Here is a 22023-nt window from a genome sequence, read left to right on the forward strand (position 1 = left end):
TGTCAGAGGGATGTGAGGAGAGTATTGCCTATTTGAATGCAATGATCTCCTTCTACGGGGTCTATTTCATAGGTTCTCTGTTATCGGTCGTAGAGATTCATCTCTTACCTCCCTTTTCAGATCGACGATATACTCTTATATATATATATATATATACCATTACCTCTGCTGATTTTCGTTTCAGTACTGGTTTGGCTTTCTACAACATGTAGACAAGTGTCCTGGGGTAAGTAAGTCTTATTTTCTGTGACACTCTAAGCTATGGTTGGGTGCTATTTTTTATAAAGTTCTAAATATATGTATTCAAACATTTATTTGCCTTGACTCAGGATGTTCAACATTCCTTATTTTCAGACAGTCAGTTTCATATTTGGGATGATGCATTTGAATCAATCATTTTTTCTTACCTTAAAAAATTTGACTTTTTCCCTGTGGGCTGTTAGGCTCGCGGGGGCTGAAAATGCTTCATTTTATTGCGTCATTCTTGGCGCAGACTTTTTTGGCGCAAAACGTGTCGCCGGAAGTTGCGTCATTTTTTGACGTTCTATTGCGCCAAAAATGTTGGCGCTAAAAAAATATGGGCGTCGCTTTTGTCTCCACATTATTTAAGTCTCATTTTTCATTGCTTCTGGTTGCTAGAAGCTTGTTCTTTGGCATTTTTTCCCATTCCTGAAACTGTCATTTAAGGAATTTGATCAATTTTGCTTTATATGTTGTTTTTTGTCTTACATATTGCAAGATGTCTCATGTTGCATCTGAGCCAGAAGATACTTCAGGAAAATCGCTGCCTGGTGCTGGAACTACCAAAGCTAAGTGTATCTGCTGTAAACTTTTGGTCGCTGTTCCTCCAGCTGTTGTTTGTATTAAATGTCATGACAAACTTGTTAATGCAGAAAATATTTCCTTTAGTAAAATACCATTACCTGTTGCAGTTCAATCAACATCTAATGTTCAGAGTGTTCCTGATAACATAAGAGATTTTGTTTCTGAATCTATTAAGAAGGCTATGTCTGTTATTCCTCCTTCTAGTAAACATAAAAAGTCTTTTAAAACTTCTCTTTATCCAGATGAATTTTTAAATGAACATCATCATTCTGATTCTAATGATTCTTCTGGTTCAGAGGATTCTGTTTCAGAGGTTGATGCTGATAAATCTTCATATTTATTTAAAATTGAATTTATTCGTTCTTTACTTAAAGAAGTCCTAATTGCATTAGAAATTGAGGATTCTGGTCCTCTTGATACTAAATCTAAACGTTTAGACAAGGTCTTTAAATCTCCTGTAGTTATTCCAGAAATTTTTCCTGTTCCTGGTGTTATTTCTGAAGTAATTTCCAGGGAATGGAATAAATCGGGTAATTCATTTACTCCTTCTAAACGTTTTAAGCAATTATATCTTGTGCCGTCTGACAGATTAGAGTTTTGAGACAAAATCCCTAAAGTTGATGGGGCTATCTCTACCCTTGCTAAACGTACTACTATTCCTACGGCAGATGGTACTTCCTTTAAGGATCCTTTAGATAGGAAAATTGAATCCTTTCTAAGAAAAGCTTATTTGTGTTCAGGTAATCTTCTTAGACCTGCTATATCTTTGGCGGATGTTGCTGCAGCTTCAACTTTTTGGTTGGAAACTTTAGCGCAACAAGTAACAGATCATGATTCTCATAACATTATTATTCTTCTTCAACATGCTAATAATTTTATCTGTGATGCCATTTTTGATATTATCAGAGTTGATGTCAGGTTTATGTCTCTAGCTATTTTAGCTAGAAGAGCTTTATGGCTTAAAACTTGGAATGCTGATATGTCTTCTAAATCGACTCTACTTTCCCTTTCTTTCCAGGGTAATAAATTATTTGGTTCTCAGTTGGATTCTATTATCTCAACTGTTACTGGTGGGAAAGGAACTTTTTTTACCACAGGATAAAAAAATCTAAGGGTAAAAACAGGGCTAATAATCGTTTTCGTTCCTTTCATTTCAACAAAGAACAAAAGCCTGATCCTTCATCCTCAGGAGCAGTTTCAGTTTGGAAACCATCTCCAGTCTGGAATAAATCCAAGCCTTCTAGAAAAGCAAAGCCAGCTTCTAAGTCCACATGAAGGTGCGGCCCTCATTCCAGCTCAGCTGGTAGGGGGCAGATTACGTTTTTTCAAAGAAATTTGGATCAATTCTGTTCACAATCTTTGGATTCAGAACATTATTTCAGAAGGGTACAGAATTGGTTTCAAGATAAGACCTCCTGCAAAGAGATTCTTTCTTTCCCGTGTCCCAGTAAACCCAGCGAAAGCTCAAGCATTTCTGAAATGTGTTTCAGATCTAGAGTTGGCTGGAGTAATTATGCCAGTTCCAGTTCTGGGGGGTTTGTCCAGGGGCTGGGGTTTTATTCGAATCTTCATTGTACCAAAGAAGGAGAATTCCTTCAGACCAGTTCTGGATCTAAAAATATTTAATCGTTATGTAAGGATACCAACATTCAAAATGGTAACTGTAAGGACTATCCTGCCTTTTGTTCAGCAAGGGCATTATATGTCTACAATAGATTTACAGGATGCATATCTGCATATTCCGATTCATCCAGCGCACTGTTTCTGAGATTCTCTTTCCTAGACAAGCATTACCAGTTTGTGGCTCTGCCGTTTGGCCTAGCAACAGCTCCAAGAATTTTTACAAAAGTTCTCGGTGCCCTTCTATCTGTAATCAGAGAACAGGGTATTGTGGTATTTCCTTATTTGGACGATATCTTGGTACTTGCTCAGTCTTCACATTTAGCAGAATTTCATACGAATCGACTTTTGTTGTTTCTTCAAAATCATGGTTGGAGGATCAATTCACTAAAAAGTTCATTGATTCCTCAGACAAGGGTAACCTTTTTGGGTTTCCAGATAGATTCAGTGTCCATGACTCTGTCTTTGACAGACAAGAGACATCTAAAATTGATTTCAGCTTGTCGAAACCTTCAGTCACAATCATTCCCTTCGGTAGCCTTATGCATGGAAATTCTAGGTCTTATGACTGCTGCATCGGACGCGATCCCCTTTGCTCGTTTTCACATGCGACCTCTTCAGCTCTGTATGCTGAACCCATGGTGCAGGGATTACACAAAGATATCTCAATTAATATCTTTAAAACCGATTGTACGACACTCTCTGACGTGGTGGACAGATCACCATCGTTTAGTTCAGGGGGCTTCTTTTGTTCTTCCGACCTGGACTGTAATTTCAACAGATGCAAGTCTTACAGGTTGGGGAGCTGTGTGGGGGTCTCTGACAGCACAAGGGGTTTGGGAATCTCAGGAGGTGAGATTACCGATCAATATTTTGGAACTCCGTGCAATTTTCAGAGCTCTTCAGTCTTGGCCTCTTCTGAAGAGAGAATCGTTCATTTGTTTTCAGACAGACAATGTCACAACTGTGGCATACATCAATCATCAAGGAGGGACTCACAGTCCTCTGGCTATGAAAGAAGTATCTCGAATTCTGGTTTGGGCGGAATCCAGCTCCTGTCTAATCTCTGCGGTTCATATTCCAGGAATAGACAATTGGGAAGCGGATTATCTCAGTCGCCAAACGTTGCATCCGGGCGAATGGTCTCTTCACCCAGAGGTATTTCTTCAGATTGTTCAAATGTGGGAACTTCCAGAAATAGATCTGATGGCTTCTCATCTAAACAAGAAACTTCCCAGGTATCTGTCCAGATCCCGGGATCCTCAGGCGGAGGCAGTGGATGCATTATAACTTCCTTGGAAGTATCATCCTGCCTATATCTTTCCGCCTCTAGTTCTTCTTCCAAGAGTTATCTCCAAGATTCTGAAGGAATGCTCGTTTGTTCTGCTGGTAGCTCCAGCATGGCCTCACAGGTTTTGGTATGTGGATCTTGTCCGGATGGCCTCTTGCCAACCGTGGACTCTTCCGTTAAGACCAGACCTTCTGTCGCAAGGTCCTTTTTTCCATCAGGATCTCAAATCCTTAAATTTAAAGGTATGGAGATTGAACGCTTGATTCTTGGTCAAAGAGGTTTCTCTGACTCTGTGATTAATACTATGTTACAGGCTCGTAAATCTGTATCTAGAGAGATATATTATAGAGTCTGGAAGACTTATATTTCTTGGTGTCTTTCTCATCATTTTTCCTGGCATTCTTTTAGAATTCCGAGAATTTTACAGTTTCTTCAGGATGGTTTAGATAAAGGTTTGTCCGCAAGTTCCTTGAAAGGTCAAATCTCTGCTCTTTCTGTTCTTTTTCACAGAAAGATTGCTAATCTTCCTGATATTCATTGTTTTGTACAAGCCTTGGTTCGTATAAAACCTGTCATTAAGTCAATTTCTCCTCCTTGGAGTTTGAATTTGGTTCTGGGGGCTCTTCAAGCTCCTCCGTTTGAACCTATGCATTCATTGGACATTAAATTACTTTCTTGGAAAGTTTTGTTCCTTTTGGCCATCTCTTCTGCCAGAAGAGTCTCTGAATTGTCTGCTCTTTCTTGTGAGTCTCCTTTTCTGATTTTTCATCAGGATAAGGCAGTGTTGCGAACTTCTTTTGAATTTTTACCTAAGGTTGTGAATTCCAACAACATTAGTAGAGAAATTGTAGTTCCTTCATTATGCCCTAATCCTAAGAATTCTAAGGAGAAATCATTGCATTCTTTGGATGTTGTTAGAGCTTTGAAATATTATGTTGAAGCTACTAAGAATTTCCGAAAGACTTCTAGTCTATTTGTCATCTTTTCCGGTTCTAGAAAAGGCCAGAAAGCTTCTGCCATTTCTTTGGCATCTTGGTTGAAATCTTTAATTCATCATGCCTATGTTGAGTCGGGTAAAACTCCGCCTCAGAGGATTACAGCTCATTCGACTAGGTCAGTTTCTACTTCCTGGGCGTTTAGGAATGAAGCTTTGGTTGATCAGATTTGCAAAGCAGCAACTTGGTCTTCTTTGCATACTTTTACTAAATTCTACCATTTTTATGTGTTTTCTTCTTCTGAAGCAGTTTTTGGTAGAAAAGTACTTCAGGCAGCTGTTTCAGTTGGAATCTTCTGCTTATGTTTTCATTTAAACTTTATTTTGGGTGTGGATTATTTTCAGCAGGAATTGGCTGTCTTTATTTTATCCCTCCCTCTCTAGTGACTCTTGCGTGGAAAGATCCACATCTTGGGTAGTCATTATCCCATACGTCACTAGCTCATGGACTCTTGCTAATTACATGAAAGAAAACATAATTTATGTAAGAACTTACCTGATAAATTCATTTCTTTCATATTAGCAAGAGTCCATGAGGCCCACCCTTTTTTTGTGGTGGTTATGATTTTTTTGTATAAAGCACAATTATTCCAATTCCTTATTTTTTATGCTTTCGCACTTTTTTCTTTTCACCCCACTTCTTGGCTATGCGTTAAACTGATTTGTGGGTGTGGTGAGGGGTGTATTTATAGGCATTTTGAGGTTTGGGAAACTTTGCCCCTCCTGGTAGGAATGTATATCCCATACGTCACTAGCTCATGAACTCTTGCTAATATGAAAGAAATTAATTTATCAGGTAAGTTCTTACATAAATTATGTTTTACAGTATAGGCTCACTAGACACATGGAGGTCATTAGCGGTATGCTCTGCTCAAAAATATGCTGTTCTTATAGGAAAAGACAGCTTTTGAACGTGTAGGATTTTTTTTTCTTTTTTTCAGTTTAAACTGAATAGCAAGTGTCAATGTTTTTCTGTGTTCCATCTATTGTAAGGATTTTTAAAACTAATAAAGTTTAAACTATCATGAATTGTGCACTTCCTACTACTTCTCACTGGATAATAGGTACTTCCTGTTTATGCTCAATGAACATCAGTAGGAAGTACCTATAAGCCAAAAGGCATTAGCAGAAAGTGCACAATTCAGAGAAGTATATTAGTTTAAATTTAAACAACCTCACTTAATATTATTTCAGGTGGGAAAAAAAAAATGGAGTACACTGTTCCCTTTAAGGGAATTTTATTATTGCACTATTGCTTGTATATAAATGTGTGTTAACCTCTAAAGTGGCACTCTTTGGACCAAGCTGAACACACATTGAGAGCCTAAGCCAATGACAAGAGACATAACATATAACCACAAATTATAAGATAGCTACAAGTAGTGCATTGCTGCTCCTGAGCCTACCTATTTATGCTTTGTAACAATGGATACCAAAAGAACAAAAGTATATTTGATAACAGAAGTAAATTTAAAATTGCATGCTCTGAATAATAACATTTCATGTTTTTCTTGTTCCTTTGACTGCAAACCAGAAGAGGTTAAATATTTGCTATTATCTGTAGTATTAAGAGAAAAGCTGACTATGTTTAAACGCATGTATGAGAGAGAACTGATAAACACCTTTCAAGAAACCTATCCTCCAAGGACAAACTAACACTTTCCAGAAGATTTTTTCTTGTATTCCCGGTAGCAAAATTAGAAAATAGAAACCTGAGCACTTACGAACAAGCACAACGCAGCTGCTCATCATGATACCTTTAATTCAGGAAGCGGCAGAAACAATTACTCCTTCATTAAATATTAATACAGCATTTAATGGTCCTTTTATTTTCTTCTGTAACCTGGTAGTTTATTGATATGATTGACTGTTAATGTCTCAGATGTGAACCTGAGATTCACAAATGGTAAACAGTAGTTTTGTGTATCACTGTTTATATCTTTGGTTACAAGAAATGTCTACATAAAAGATATAAACTGCTGTGCTGCATCTACCCCTGAACACAAATAGCATACGGTAATGATGAGCAATGCAAACAGTGTAATGAGTTGTTATAGAAACCTAGTCGAGAATTCTAGGAGGGACACACATCTGGTAGTAATATTCCACACAGAAAATGTTCATCAAACTCACAGGGTTTAGTAGTACGGTGAGGAAAAGCTCTCCTCCATTTATGATTTTGTCCAATTCAATAGGCCCTCCAGGATATTCATTATAAAATATGGTATGTGTGAAGAGTCCACAGGTCTGACGAGGTAGAACCTAAAAGAAAGACAATTAAAGATTAGTGTACAGGATATTTTTATTTAATGGTTTGAAGATAACTTGTAGCTACAATACATTTACTAATCTTGTAGCAAATTAACTTACCAGTCAAATATGAAAACTTTCTGAAAGGCAAAAATGTGCCTTTTCTCTTTTCTGTTGATGCCAATTAGAGGCAGATAGAAATAATCTTGTACAGTGATCAAATAATGACTGGATTGTGAAGTCTGGAGTATGAACGTCCAATTCTCATAGGAATTGGAAAAACCTACAGTTTCCAGAGTTAAAGGAACATAAAAAAGTCTGTTTCATTGTTGTAATAAAAAAGGACTAAGCAGTAGCTTATACGTAATAGAATTCATTGCAATATGTATCCTTTTATTTTTTAAACTTTATGTGCGCAGTGTCCATTACTTCCTGTTACAGCCCTACAAGGAGGCTGTGGTCTCTACAGGAAGGCATATTTAGCTTGGTGTCATAAAACTTCTAAAGTAACATAAACTGGTTTAGTATTAAAGGACTAGTTCACTCCTTTAATACTAAACAGTCTCTTACCAAATAAAATCCGTGCACAAACAATGAACTTAGCAATATCATTTATTATTTCTTTTACCTTTTATATTCACACTGTTGCAGTTTATGAGCACATTTCTGGAACTCCCAAATAAAAAGGCTGGGCAACAAAGAACTAATCTCACACACCCTGACCAATTAAGTGAACCTATTTAATTATATGAAAATGTGATGTTTTCATAGTTTGAATGCTCAATGTCATGTCTGTGCTTGCTTCACCAGTTATTTCAGAGCATGTTTAACATTGTGCGCGTAACAGATGCCTGCCGAATTACACGCGCTCACTCATGTGTACCAACCAGGAGGACAAAAGAAAAACAAAATGTATGCTTACCTGATGAATTTATTTATTTCCGGGCATGACGAGTCTACGATTCATTACAATTACTAGTGGGATATTCACTCCTGGCCAGCAGGAGGAGGCAAAGAGTACCCCAGCAGAGCTGTTAAATATCACTTCCCTTACCCATAAGCCCCAGTCATTCAGCCAAAGGGAATGGGAAAGAAGTTAACACAAGGGTATAGTGGCGGCTGAGGTTTGTACAAAAAAAAAGTGTGGTCTGAATTTAAACAAGGGTGGGTCGTGGACTCTCCATGCCCGGAAAGAAAGAAATTTATCAGGTAAGCATAAATTTTGTTTTCTTTCCTATGGCATGGAGAGTCCACGATTCATTCCAATTACTAGTGGGAATCAATACCCAAGCTAGAGGACATAGAATGAAAGGGAGGGAGAAACAAGATAGTTGGACCTATACTGAAGGCACCATCGCTTGAAGAACCTTTCTCCCATATGAAGCCTCAGCCAAGGCAAAAGTATAAAATTTGGAAAAAGTATGTATAGAGGACCATGTGGCCGCCTTGCAAATCTGTTCCACAGAGGCTTCATTTTTGAAAGCCCATGAAGATGAGACTGCTCTAGTGGAATGAACCTTAATTCTCTCAGAAGGTTGTAGTCCAGCTGTCTCATAAGCTAAACGAATAACACTTCTCCACCAGAAAGAAAGAGTGGTAGAAGTGGCCTTCTGGCCCCTACGCTTAACAGAAAAAACAACAAACAGGGCCATAAGTCTGCTGAAAATCTTTAGTTGCTTTAAGGTAAAATTTTAAAGCACACACAACGTCCAAATTACGCAAAATACGTTCCTTCTGGGAAGAAGGATTAGGACAAAAAGAAGGAACAACAATTTCCTGATTAATATTGCGATCCAACACTACCTTAGAGAGAAACCCCAGCTTAGTACAAAGAACCGCCTTATCAGCATGAAAAACAAGGTAAGGGGAATCACACTGCAGAGCCGAAACTTTGGAAACTCTGTGAGCAGAAGAAATAGAAATAAGAAGCAAAACTTTCCAAGATAGTAATTTAATGTCAACAGAATGCATCAGCTCAAACGGTGCCTGTTGCAAAACTTTAAGAACAAGATTAAGGCTTCAAGGAGGAGCAACAGATTTAAACACAGGCTTGAACAAAATATTGAAAATCTGGCAGACCTGCCAGACATTTGTGCAAAAGAATAGATAGTGCAGAAATCTGACCCTTCAGAGTACTGCCTGACAAATCATTCTCCAGGCCGCCCTGAAGAATAGCCAAAATTGGAGGAACCTTCTTTTCCAAGAGAGGGCAACAAATTCTACGAGTAACAGGCTTAAGAGCCTGAAGCATGGTATCTATGACTTTCTCAGAAAAGCCACATCTAGCCAAAACTAGAGAAAACAGAGAATCTAGATTTGGATGAAGGAAGGGACCCTGAAGTAGAATGACCTTCCTCAGAGGCAACCTCCAAGGAGGAAGAGATGACATTGACATCTTTACCAGATCTGCAAACCAGATTCTGCTAGGCCATGCAGGAGCTATTAGGATGACAGACACTCTCTTCTGCTTGACACGAGGAATGACTCGTGGAAGGAGGGCAAAAGAAGGAAACAGGTATACTAGATTGAAGATCCAAGGAATCTCCAGAGCATCTATCAGAATGGTTTGAGGATCGCTTGACCTTGAACAGTATCCTTGGAAGCTTGGAGTTTTGACTAGACACCATCAGATCGAACTCCGGAACCCCCCACCTGAGGGTTATCATTGTGAAAACCTCTGGGTGAAGAGTCCACTTTCCGGGATGAAAGCACTGCCTGCTCAGAAAATCCGCTTCCCAGTTGTCCTCCCCTGGGATGTGGATGGCAGAGAGATGGCAATTGTGAGACTCCACCCACTGGAGAATGCGGCTCACCTGCTTCATTGCTAAGGAGCTCTGAGTTCCTCCCTGGTGATTGATGTAGGCCAACAAAGTGATGTTGTAAGACTGAAATCTGATAAACCGGAGCGAGGCTAGTTGAGGCCAAGCTGTCAAAGTATTGAAGATTGCTCTCAACTCTAAGATGTTTATAGGAAGAGAAGACTCCTCCTGAGTCCACAGGCCCTGCGCTTTTAAAGGAGACCCAAACTGCTCCCCAGCCTAATATACTGGCATCCGTGGTCACAATCACCCAGGAAGGACTCTGGAAACATGTGCCCAAAGACAGATGGTCCTGAGACATCCACCACAAGAGAGAGTCTCTTGTTAGGTGATCCAGAACTATCCTCTGCGAGAGATTTGAATGGTCTCTGTTCCATTGACTAAGCACGCATAGTTGCAGAAGTCTCAGATGGAACCGAGCAAAAGGAATGATGTCCATAGAAGCAACCATTAGACCAATTGCCTCCATGCATTGAGCCACTGATGGACAAATAGCAGACTGGAGAGAAAGGCATGAAAGTAAGAAATTTGGATTTTCTGACGTCCGTCAGAAAAATCTTCATGGACAGGGAATCTATAATTGTTCCTAAAACACACACCCATGTATCTGGTACAAGGGAACTCTTTCCCAGATTCACTTTTCACCTGTGGGAACGTAGAATAGACAACAACCTCTCTATATGAGATCCTGCTTGATGAAAAGATGGAGCTTGAACCAAGATGTCATCCAGATAAGGCGCCACAGCAATGCCCTGAGACCTGACCACTGCTAGAAGAGCCCCCAGAACCTTTGTGAAGATTCTGGGAGCTGTAGCAAGGCCAAAAGGAAGGGCAACAAACTGGAAATGTTTGTCTAGGAAGGCAAACCTCAGATACTGGAAATGATCCCTGTGAATGGGAACATGGAGATATGCATCCTTCAGATCTATGGTTGTCATGAACTGACCCTTTTGTACCAAAGGAAGAATGGAACGGATGGTCTCCATTTTGAAGGACAGAACCCTGAGGAATTGGTTGAGACACTTTAGGTCCAGTATGGGAAGAAAATTTCCCTCCTTTTTGGGAACTATAAATAGATTTGAATAGAATCCTAGACCCTGTTCCTCTAGAGGAACTGGAGCAATTACTCCCAGGGAAGATAGGTCCTTTACGCAGTTTAAGAAGTCCTCCCTCTTTATCTGCTTTGCATATAGCCTTGGCAGGTGGAATCTGCCACTGGAGGGCAATATTTAAATCCTATTCTGTAACCGTGGGACACTGTCTATGGCCCAAGGATCTGGGACATCGCGTATCCAAGCCTGCCGAAAAAAAGAGAGTCTGCCCCTCACTTAATCTAATACAGGATTGGCGGACGGTCCTTTCATGCTGATTTGGGATCAGCGGAAGGCTTCTTGGCATGCTTTCCTTTATTCCAAGGCTGACTGGACCTTTCAAGAAGACTTGGAGTGGTCTGACTTGGAAGAGGAGGAGGAAGACTGTCCCTTAAAGTTACGAAAGGAACAAAAATTAGAATTCTGGCAACCCTTAAGTCTATTCTTTTTATCCTGAGGTAGGAAAGAGCCCTTTCCATCTGTAATGTCAGAAATTATTTCAGCCAGACCTGGACCGAATAAGGTTTTACTCTTATAAGGCAAGATAAAAGCTTGGACTTGGACATCTGCAGACCAAGATTTTAACCACAGAGCTCTGCAAGCTAAACAGTGGGAACAGAAATTTTAGCTCCCAGCCTAAGAACTTGCATATTGGCATCACAAATAAAGGTATTGGCTAGCTTGAGAGCCTTGATCCTGTCTTGAATCTCCTCTATAGTAGTGTCTTCTAAGATAAGATTAGATGAGTCATCGCACCAATAAGATGCTGCCCCCGCAACTGTAGCAATACTAGTAACAGGCTGCCACTGTAATCCCTGATGAATGTACATTTTCTTCAAAAAAGCATCAAGCTTCTTATCCATTGGATCCTTAAAAGAATAACTAACTATCTTTAATAGGAATAGTAGTTCTCTTGGCAAGAATAGAGATAGCTCCCTCTACCTTGGGCACTGTGCCCCACGAGTCACGAATAGCGTCAGCAACAGGAAACAAATTTTTAAAAACAGGGGACAGGGAAAAAGGAATCCCTGGTTTATCCCATTCCTGAGTTATGATATCTGCCATACGGTCTGGAACTCGAAACACTCCCACAGATGAGGCTACATCATATACCCTATTAAGTTTACTAGACCTCTGCGACAGACTAATCGGATTCATCCAAAGTAGCAAGAACCTCCTTTAAAAGTACTCAGAGGTGTTCTAACTTAAATCTGAAATTAATTTCCTCTGAATCTGTAGCATTGGTCATTACAGTATCAGAATCCGATAACTCACCCTCAGAAGCCACTGAGGAATTATCCTCATCAGATAACTGAGAAATACTGACTAATGCAGCCCTAGAGTAATCGGAATCCTTATTAACATTAATATTTTTGGATGTCCTCTTGCTCTTACCAGCTGCTGAAAGGTGATGTTATCTGCACAGCAAAATCCCCTGGTAAATAAACACCCCCAGGAGGAGGTTGAGAGGAACCGCAGGTACTTCATGTGAAACAGTATGGGACATTTGAGGAGAAAACTGAGGCACGGCATGGACAATATTATCTTTAGCATAAAGCATGTGGAACACAATTGCAAAGGAGGCATTATCTAAGTCTCCAAACAAAGTAAAGATTTTACAAAATTAGCTGCTATATTTTGATCTGAGTCCATAGTAGAAAGAGTATTGAAAGTGTAAATTCCCACAGAATTTAATAAACTATAAATATTGTAGTAATATACCCCACGGCAGACTGATATCAGATGCAAAATGCTACCTCTATATCCTCAGACTGACTGAGGCAACTCACCACACCGGAACCAGGAGCTCCCACTAGCAACCGGATTCTGATCAGAGGAAAGGTTAAGAGACTAGTCTATACTTCTGTCACCCTAGACGCTAGGATTTTAACACCCTCAGAAGCAGCTCCAAGAAGCACTCAGCTCTTCAAGCCGCTATGAAAATGAAGGCGGAAGAACGGAGAGTCACGTGAGCACAAAGAAAATACAACTGCATCACAAGATACAAAGCGTTCGAATCAAGCGCTACGTTTAAACAAGTACTTGAATCTCCTACACACAAGTCCCCTTACAAGACAAACCACTTCAGTCAATAAAAACATAATTTATGCTTACCTGATAAATTCCTTTCTCCTGTAGTGTAGTCAGTCCACGGGTCATCATTACTTATGGGATATTAACTCCTCCCCAACAGGAAGTGCAAGAGGATCACCCAAGCAGAGCTGCTATATAGCTCCTCCCCTCTACGTCACACCCAGTCATTCGACCAGGAACCAAACGAGAAAGGAGAAACTATAGGGTGCAGTGGTGACTGGAGTATAATTAAAAAATTTAGACCTGCCTTAAAAAACAGGGCGGGCCGTGGACTGACTACACTACAGGAGAAAGGAATTTATCAGGTAAGCATAAATTATGTTTTCTCCTGTTAAGTGTAGTCAGTCCACGGGTCATCATTACTTATGGGATACCAATACCAAAGCTAAGTACACGGATGACGGGAGGGACAGGCAGGATCTCTATACGGAAGGAACCACTGCCTGAAGAACCTTTCTCCCAAAAACAGCCTCCGAAGAAGCAAAAGTGTCAAATTTGTAAAATTTGGAAAAAGTATGAAGAGAAGACCAAGTTGCAGCCTTGCAAATCTGTTCAACAGAGGCCTCGTTCTTAAAGGCCCAAGTGGAAGCCACAGCTCTAGTAGAATGAGCTGTAATCCTTTCAGGAGGTTGCTGTCCAGCAGTCTCATAGGCTAAACGTATTATGCTACGAAGCCAAAAGGATAGAGAGGTAGCAGATGCTTTTTGACCTCTCCTCTATCCAGAATAAACGACAAACAGGGAAGAAGTTTGTCGAAAATCTTTAGTTGCCTGTAAATAAAATTTCAGGGCACGGACTACATCTAGATTGTGCAGAAGTCGTTCCTTCTTTGAAGAAGGGTTAGGACACAATGATGGAACAACAATCTCTTGATTGATATTCTTGTTAGTGACTAAGGTAAGAACCCAGGTTTAGTACGCAGAACTACCTTATCTGAATGAAAAATCAGATACGGAGAATCACAATGTAAGGCTGATAATTCAGAGACTCTACGAGCCGAGGAAATAGCCATTAAAAACAGAACTTTCCAAGATAACAGCTTGATATCAATGGAGTGAAGGGGTTCAAACGGAACACCCTGTAAAACGTTAAGAACTAAGTTTAAGCTCCACGGCGGAGCAACAGATTTAAACACAGGCTTAATCCTGGCCAAAGCCTGACAAAAAGCCTGAACGTCTGGAACTTCTGACAGACGCTTGTGTAAAAGGATGGACAGAGCTGAGATCTCTTTAACGAACTAGCAGATAAACCCTTTTCTAAACCTTCTTGTAGAAAAGACAATATCCTAGGAATCCTAACCTTACTCCATGAGTAACCCTTGGATTCGCACCAGTGTAAGTATTTACGTCATATCTTATGGTAAATTTTCCTGGTAACAGGTTTCCTAGCCTGTATTAAGGTATCAATTACTGCCTCTGAAAATCCACGCTTTGATAAAATTAAGCGTTCAATTTCCATGCAGTCAGCTTCAGAGAAATTAGGTTTTGATGTTTGAAAGGACCCTGAATTAGAAGGTCCTGTCTCAGAGGCAGAGACCAAGGTGGACAGGATGACATGTCCACTAGATCTGCATACCAGGTCCTGCGTGGCCACGCAGGCACTATTAGAATCACTGATGCTTTCTCCTGTTTGATCCTTGCAATCAAACGAGGAAGCATCGGGAATGGTGGAAACACATAAGCCATCCTGAAGGTCCAAGGTGCTGTCAAGGCATCTATCAGGACCGCTCCCGGGTCCCTGGACCTGGACCCGTAACGAGGAAGCTTGGCATTCTGGCGAGACGCCATGAGATCCATATCTGGTTTGCCCCAACGTCGAAGTATTTGGTCAAAGACCTCCGGATGAAGTTCCCACTCCCCCGGATGAAAAGTCTGGCGACTTAGGAAATCCGCCTCCCAGTTGTCCACTCCTGGGATGTGGATCGCTGACAGGTGGCAAGAGTGAGACTCTGCCCAGCGAATTATCTTTGATACTTCCATCATCGCTAGGAAACTTCTTGTCCCTCCCTGATGGTTGATGTAAGCCACAGTCGTGATGTTGTCCGACTGAAACCTGATAAACCTCAGAGTTGCTAACTGAGGCCAAGCCAGTAGGGCATTGAGAACTGCTCTCAATTCCAGAATGTTTATTGGAAGGAGACTCTCCTCTTGAGTCCATGATCCCTGAGCCTTCAGGGAATTCCAGACAGCGCCCCAACCTAGAAGGCTGGCGTCTGTAGTTACAATTGTCCAGTCTGGTCTGCTGAAGGGCATCCCCCTGGACAGATGCGGCCGAGAAAGCCACCATAGAAGAGAATCTCTGGTCTCCTGATCCAGATTCAGCGTAGGGGACAAATCTGAGTAATCCCCATTCCACTGACTTAGCATGCACAATTGCAGCGGTCTGAGGTGCAGGCGTGCAAAAGGAACTATGTCCATTGCCGCTACCATTAAGCCGATTACCTCCATGCATTGAGCCACTGACGGGTGTTGAATGGAATGAAGGACATGGCAAGCATTTAGAAGCTTTGTTAACCTGTCCTCTGTCAGGTAAATTTTCATTTCTACAGAATCTATAAGAGTCCCCAAGAAGGGAACTCTTGTGAGTGGTAAGAGAGAACTCTTCTCCTCGTTTACTTTCCACCCATGTGATCTCAGAAATGCCAGTACTAACTCTGTATGAGACTTGGCAGTTTGAAAGCTTGACGCTTGTATCAGAATGTCGTCTAGGTAAGGAGCTACCGAAATTCCTCGCGGTCTTAGTACCGCCAGAAGAGAGCCCAGAACCTTTGTAAAAATTCTTGGAGCCGTAGCCAACCCGAAGGGAAGAGCTACAAACTGGTAATGTTTGTCTAGGAAGGCAAACCTTAGATACCGGTAATGTTCTCTGTGAATCGGTATGTGAAGGTAAGCATCCTTTAAATCCACTGTGGTCATGTACTGACCTCTTTGGATCATGGGTAAGATTGTCCGAATAGTTTCCATCTTGAATGATGGAACTCTTAGGAATTTGTTTAGGATCTTTAAATCCAATATTGGTCTGAAGGTTCCCTCTTTTTTGGGAACCACAAACAGGTTTGAGTAAAAACCCTTGTCCGTGTTCCGACCGCGGAACTGGATGGATCACTCCCATTAGTAAAAGGTCTTGTACACAGCGTAGAAACGCCTCTTTCTTTATCTGGTTTGTTGACAACCTTGACAGGTGAAATCTCCCTTGTGGAGGAGAAGCTTTGAAGTCCAGAAGATATCCCTGAGATATGATCTCCAACGCCCAGGGATCCTGGACATCTCTTGCCCAAGCCTGGGCGAAGAGAGAGAGTCTGCCCCCCACTAGATCCGTTACCGGATCGGGGGCCCTCACTTCATGCTGTCTTAGGGGCAGCAGCAGGCTTTCTGGCCTGCTTGCCCTTGTTCCAGGCCTGGTTAGGTTTCCAGCCTTGTCTGTAGCGAGCAACAGCTCCTTCCTGTTTTGGAGCAGAGGAAGTTGAAGCTGCTCCTGCCTTGAAATTACGAAAGGCACGAAAATTAGACTGTCTAGCCCTGGGTTTGGCTCTGTCTTGCGGCAGGGCATGGCCTTTACCTCCCGTAATATCAGCGATAATTTCTTTCAAACCGGGCCCGAATAAAGTCTGCCCCTTGAAAGGTATGTTAAGTAGTTTCGATTTAGAAGTTACATCAGCTGACCAGGATTTTAGCCACAGCGCTCTGCGTGCCTGAATGGCGAATCCGGAATTCTTAGCCGTAAGTTTAGTTAAATGTACTACGGCATCAGAAATAAATGAATTAGCTAGCTTAAGGGTTTTAAGCTTAAGTGAAATCTCATCTAATGTCGCTGAGTCAAGGGTGTCTTCCAGAGACTCAAACCAAAATGCAGCCGCAGCCGTGACAGGCGCAATGCATGCAAGGGGTTGTAATATAAAACCTTGTTGAACAAACATTTTCTTAAGGTAACCCTCTAACTTTTTATCCATTGGATCTGAAAAAGCACAGCTATCCTCCACCGGGATAGTGGTACGCTTAGCTAAAGTAGAAACTGCTCCCTCCACCTTAGGGACCGTTTGCCATAAGTCCCGTGTGGTGGCGTCTATTGGAAACATTTTTCTGAATATAGGAGGGGGTGAGAAAGGCACACCGGGTCTGTCCCACTCCTTAGTAATAATTTCAGTAAGTCTTTTAGGTATAGGAAAAACGTCAGTACTCGTCGGTACCGCAAAATATTTATCCAACCTACACATTTTCTCTGGGATTGCAACTGTGTTACAATCATTCAGAGCCGCTAACACCTCCCCTAGCAACACACGGAGGTTTTCCAGCTTAAACTTAAAATTTGAAATGTCTGAATCCAATTTATTTGGATCAGATCCGTCACCCGCAGAATGAAGCTCTCCGTCCTCATGCTCTGCATATTGTGACGCAGTATCAGACATGGCCCTAGCATTATCAGTATACTCTGTTCTCATCCCAGAGTGATCTCGTTTACCTCTAAGTTCTGGCAATTTAGACAAAACTTCAGTCATAACATTAGCCATGTCTTGTAAAGTGATTTGTAATGGCCGCCCTGATGTACTTGGCGTTACAATATCACGCACCTCCTGAGCGGGAGATGCAGGTACTGACACGTGAGGCAAGTTAGTCGGCATAACTTCCCCCTCGTTGTCTGGTGAATGTTGCTTAACATGTACAGATTGACTTTTATTTAAAGTAGCATCAATGCAATTAGTACATAAATTTCTATTGGGCTCCACCTCGGCTTTTGAACATATTGCACAAAGAGTTTCCTCTGTGTCAGACATGTTTAAACAAACTAGCAATTAGACTAGCAAGCTTGGAAATACTTTTCAACTAAATTTACAAGCAATATGTAAAAACGTTACTGTGCCTTTAAGAAGCACACAAAAACTGTCACAGTTGAATAACAATGAACCGGATTAGTTATATAAACCAAATTTAGCAAAGGATTGCACACATTAGCAATGGATGATTAACCCTTAATATCAGAAAAAAAACGTATAACAATTGACAATATAAACGTTTTTATCACAGTCAAGCACAGTCTCACAGGTCTGCTGTGAGTGATTACCTCCCTCAAAACTAGTTTTGAAGACCCCTGAGCTCTGTGGAGACGTCCTGGATCATGCAGGGAGAAAAAGACAGACTGTGACTGAATTTCTGATGCGTAGTAAAAGCGCCAAAATAGGCCCCTCCCACTCACACTACAACAGTGAGGGGAGCTCAGTAAACTGTTTTAATTTAAAACAACGACAGCCATGTGGAAAATAAAGCCCAAAACAATTTTCACCAAGTACCTCAGATAATTAAACGATTTAACATGCCAGTAAATGTTTAAAATCTAATATATGAATGTCTTTAAAAAGCCTGCTGCTAGTCGCTCCCACTGCAAGTTAGGCTAAAAGATATATGCATACAGTATTTTCCCAGTGAAGTGCCATTCCCCAGAAATACTTAAGTGTTAACATATATACATGTCAGCCTGATACCAGTTGCTACTACTGCATTTAAGGCTGTACTTACATTATATCGGTATTAGCAGTATTTTCAAAGTCAATTCCATTCCTTTAGAAAATAATATACTGCAACATACCTCTTTGCAGGTGAACCTGCCCGCTGTCCCCTGATCTGAAGTTACCTTACTCCTCAGAATGGCCGAGAACAGCAAACGGATCTTAGTTACGTCCGCTAAGATCATATACAAAAAACTCAGGTAGATTCTTCTTCAAATTCTGCCTGAGAAGGAAACAACACACTCCGGTGTCGTTTAAAATAACAAACTTTTGATTGAAGATATAAAAAAAAACTAAGTTTAATCACCACAGTCCTCTCACACATCCTATCTATTAGTTGGGTGCAAGAGAATGACTGGGTGTGACGTAGAGGGGAGGAGCTATATAGCAGCTCTGCTTGGGTGATCCTCTTGCACTTCCTGTTGGGGAGGAGTTAATATCCCATAAGTAATGATGACCCGTGGACTGACTACACTTAACAGGAGAAACAAACACACAATCAAGGAAAAAAACGCACCTGAAACATCCAGCCCTACTCAAAATCTAGGGCTAAACATTAACCCCATATGATTCCTCTTATACTTTTTTTTTTTTTTTTTTTTTTAAATAAAAATCCTCTTCTGATGTCCCTGTTTAAAAATGCTTCCCAAAACTTAAATTCCTATACACAGGAAATAAAGTGAGTCCCATATAAAAGATCCACAGAGGATTAACTTCTAGAGTGCTGCCCCCAAGACCTAGAAGGCAATAGCACTTACCCGTGGATCCGGCTGCAGGGCAGGAACAGCTTCTTATGTGTGACTGATACACCAACATCTGTCAGGGACCTGTAGAAAAAAAAAACAGAGTAACCAACTCTGGTTTTCTATCAAAGGGGTAGCATAAGTGTTAGAAATAAAGCAAGGACCACCTCACCATCTTCTAACTGCTAAAAGCCACCATTACTCTTACTAAAGAGATTGACATGGACACAGCATAGCCCCAAATACTTACTTGCAGGGAAAAGTACCCATTAAAGGATTAGATATCTTCAGACACCTTCTTTGCCATCCTTCCGTGATCAAGGCAAAGAGAATGACTGGGTGTTATGGGTAAGGGAAGTGATACTTAACAGCATTGCTGGGGTGCTCGTTGCCTCCTCCTGCTGGCCAGGAGAAATTTTCTAGATTTAGAAAAATAATCACACAGATTGTTCTGCACTACTATATTTAATATTTCATGATGATTTGTTTAAAATGTAAACACTTTTTGGGTAAACTGTCCCTTTAAGTGAATGCTAGATAAACCGGGTTTTGCCTATGCTCAGAAGAGGCAGAGTGCAATTTAAGTTACCAAAATGCTAGCTCTGTTATCTCCCTGAGGGGGGTGGCAACATTGAAAGTTTCTAAGTGTTAAGTTTGGAAAAAAACAAATAAGTTGATTGCCGTTTTGTTTTTTTACGCAGTCTGTTTCTTTACATGTTTACTTTGATTTAACATATTTGTTTTACTAAAGGAGTTTTTACTAAATTAGAGGAAAAATTGGGCAAAATAAATAATGAAAATATGCTGCATTGCATTTTTTTTAAAAGTGCATATACATACATTTTGTATTGCTATCTCAAAAGTATTTAAAGTCCCTTTAACAGGAGCAAATCTGTTTAAAATGTAGGAGCCAGTAAGAATATTTAGTAGCCAGACAAACTTTTAGGAGCCAGACAGTGTTATCTGTATATAGATCTATAGTTAATAACCCAAAAAGTTACGGTTTGTCGAGCCCTGCCTTTTAACATGACGGCTTATAGTGCATGAATGGCAGAACAATTTTATAATAGTAAAACTACAAATTTCAAGTAATTCCTGATTATCAGTATCTACAATCTAAGTTAAACAGGCCCATTTAGTATATGATGAGTGGACAAGGCTCCCATGAAAGAAATCTGTCATTCAAAATTTAGTGAGGCAACATCTATTGTTGCAATTTAATATTGCACAAGCAATTGCTTCTGTGGTCTCACCCCTTTAATCCAACCTCGATGATTGACAATCCCTACTCGCACTTAATAGTTTAAAGGGACAGTCAAGTCCAAAAAAAAACTTTCATGATTTAAATAGGGCATGTAATTTTAAACAACTTTCCAATTTACTTTTATCACCAATTTTGCTTTGTTCTCTTGGTATTCTTAGTTGAAAGCTAAACCTAGGAGGTTCATATGCTAATTTCTTAGACCTTAAAGACTGCCTCTAATCTAAATGCATTTTGACCACCACTAGAGGGCATTAGTTCATGTGTTTCATATAGATAAAAATGAGCTCATGCATGTAAAGTTACCCTGGAGTGAGAACTGATTGGCTAAAATGCAAGTCTGTCAAAAGAACTGAAATAAGGGGGCAGTTTGCAGAAGCATAGATACAAGGTAATCACGGAGGTAAAAAGTTTATTTCTATAAGTGTTGGTTATGCAAAACTGGGGAATGGGTAATAAAAGAATTATCTTACTTTTTAAACAACAAAAATTCTGGTGATGACTGTCCCTTTAAGTCCACAACCTCTGAGGAGGTGGCCCACCCCAATCCATCAAGGATGATTATTAATCCCTGCTCTCATTTAATATTTTAAGTCTTCCACCTTAAGGAGGTAGAAAGGTTAAAGGGACAGTCAACACCAGAATTTTTGTTGTTTTAAAAGATAGATAATCCCTTTATTATCCATTCCCCAGTTTTGCATAACCAACATTGTTATAATAATATACGTTTTACCTCTGATTACCTTGTATCTAAGCATCTTCTGACAGCCCCCTGATCACATGACTTTTTATTTATTATCTATTGACTTATTTTACCCATTTAGTGCAGTGTCTGCCACAATCCGCGTGATCACAATGTTATCTATATGGTTTACATGAACTAGCTCTCCGGCCTTCAAGGGTTTAGAAATTATCATATGAGCCTTCCTAGGTTTAGCTTTCAACTAAGAATACCAAAAGAACAAAGCAAAAATTGGTGATAAAAAGTAAAGTGGAAAGTTGTTTAAAATTACATGCCCTATTTGAAACATGAAAGTTTTTTTGGACTTGACTGTCCATTTAAGAAGCAATGGTCTTACAAACTCCCCTTCTTAACTTGCAAAAGCAAATCTGCAACGCAAGGGTTCCAAAGATGAATCTGCAGCTTTATAAAACAAAACCTAATAAATATAATCTCTACAAAGTGCACATTGTATTTTCCAGGCTTGAAGTTTAAAATACTTTGACTCACCATAATCCCACTGTGGATGAAGCCCCTACGATATCTAGCAGGTTTTAGGTGAGGATACTCTTCCGTGCTTGTAACTTTAATCCCCCAAATTTGCTTCCAGGCTTCATATAGTTGGACATGAATGGGGTAAACTCCTGAGTGATGAGGGGCCACAGCGTAGCCCATATCGGTAGGTATGCCATGATCCTAAAACAAAAGGGTCAGCATGTAGATAACTCTAGAGACATGTCTAATTTAATTGTGATTCATGCAGTCTAAAATTGATTTGCCCTTATGAAAGTTATTCTAGCAAAATATTAAATAT

General features: G+C 40.3%; 1 protein-coding gene across 3 annotated transcripts in view; it reads right to left on the reverse strand.

The window, feature by feature from the left end:
* Window positions 1–22023, reverse strand: part of NDST1 (N-deacetylase and N-sulfotransferase 1) — a 217734-nt gene that overhangs the window by 80881 nt on the left and 114830 nt on the right. For all 3 annotated transcript variants that reach the window (XM_053718660.1, XM_053718662.1, XM_053718661.1), the window contains exons 6-7: window positions 21720–21905; window positions 6864–6992 (exon numbers count right to left, since the gene is read on the reverse strand). In XM_053718660.1, the coding sequence (XP_053574635.1) occupies window positions 6864–6992; window positions 21720–21905 (315 nt within the window). The remainder of the gene's footprint in view (window positions 1–6863; window positions 6993–21719; window positions 21906–22023) is intronic.

This window comes from Bombina bombina, chromosome 6 (genome assembly GCF_027579735.1).
Source record: "Bombina bombina isolate aBomBom1 chromosome 6, aBomBom1.pri, whole genome shotgun sequence".
Taxonomy (NCBI): Eukaryota; Metazoa; Chordata; class Amphibia; order Anura; family Bombinatoridae; genus Bombina; species Bombina bombina.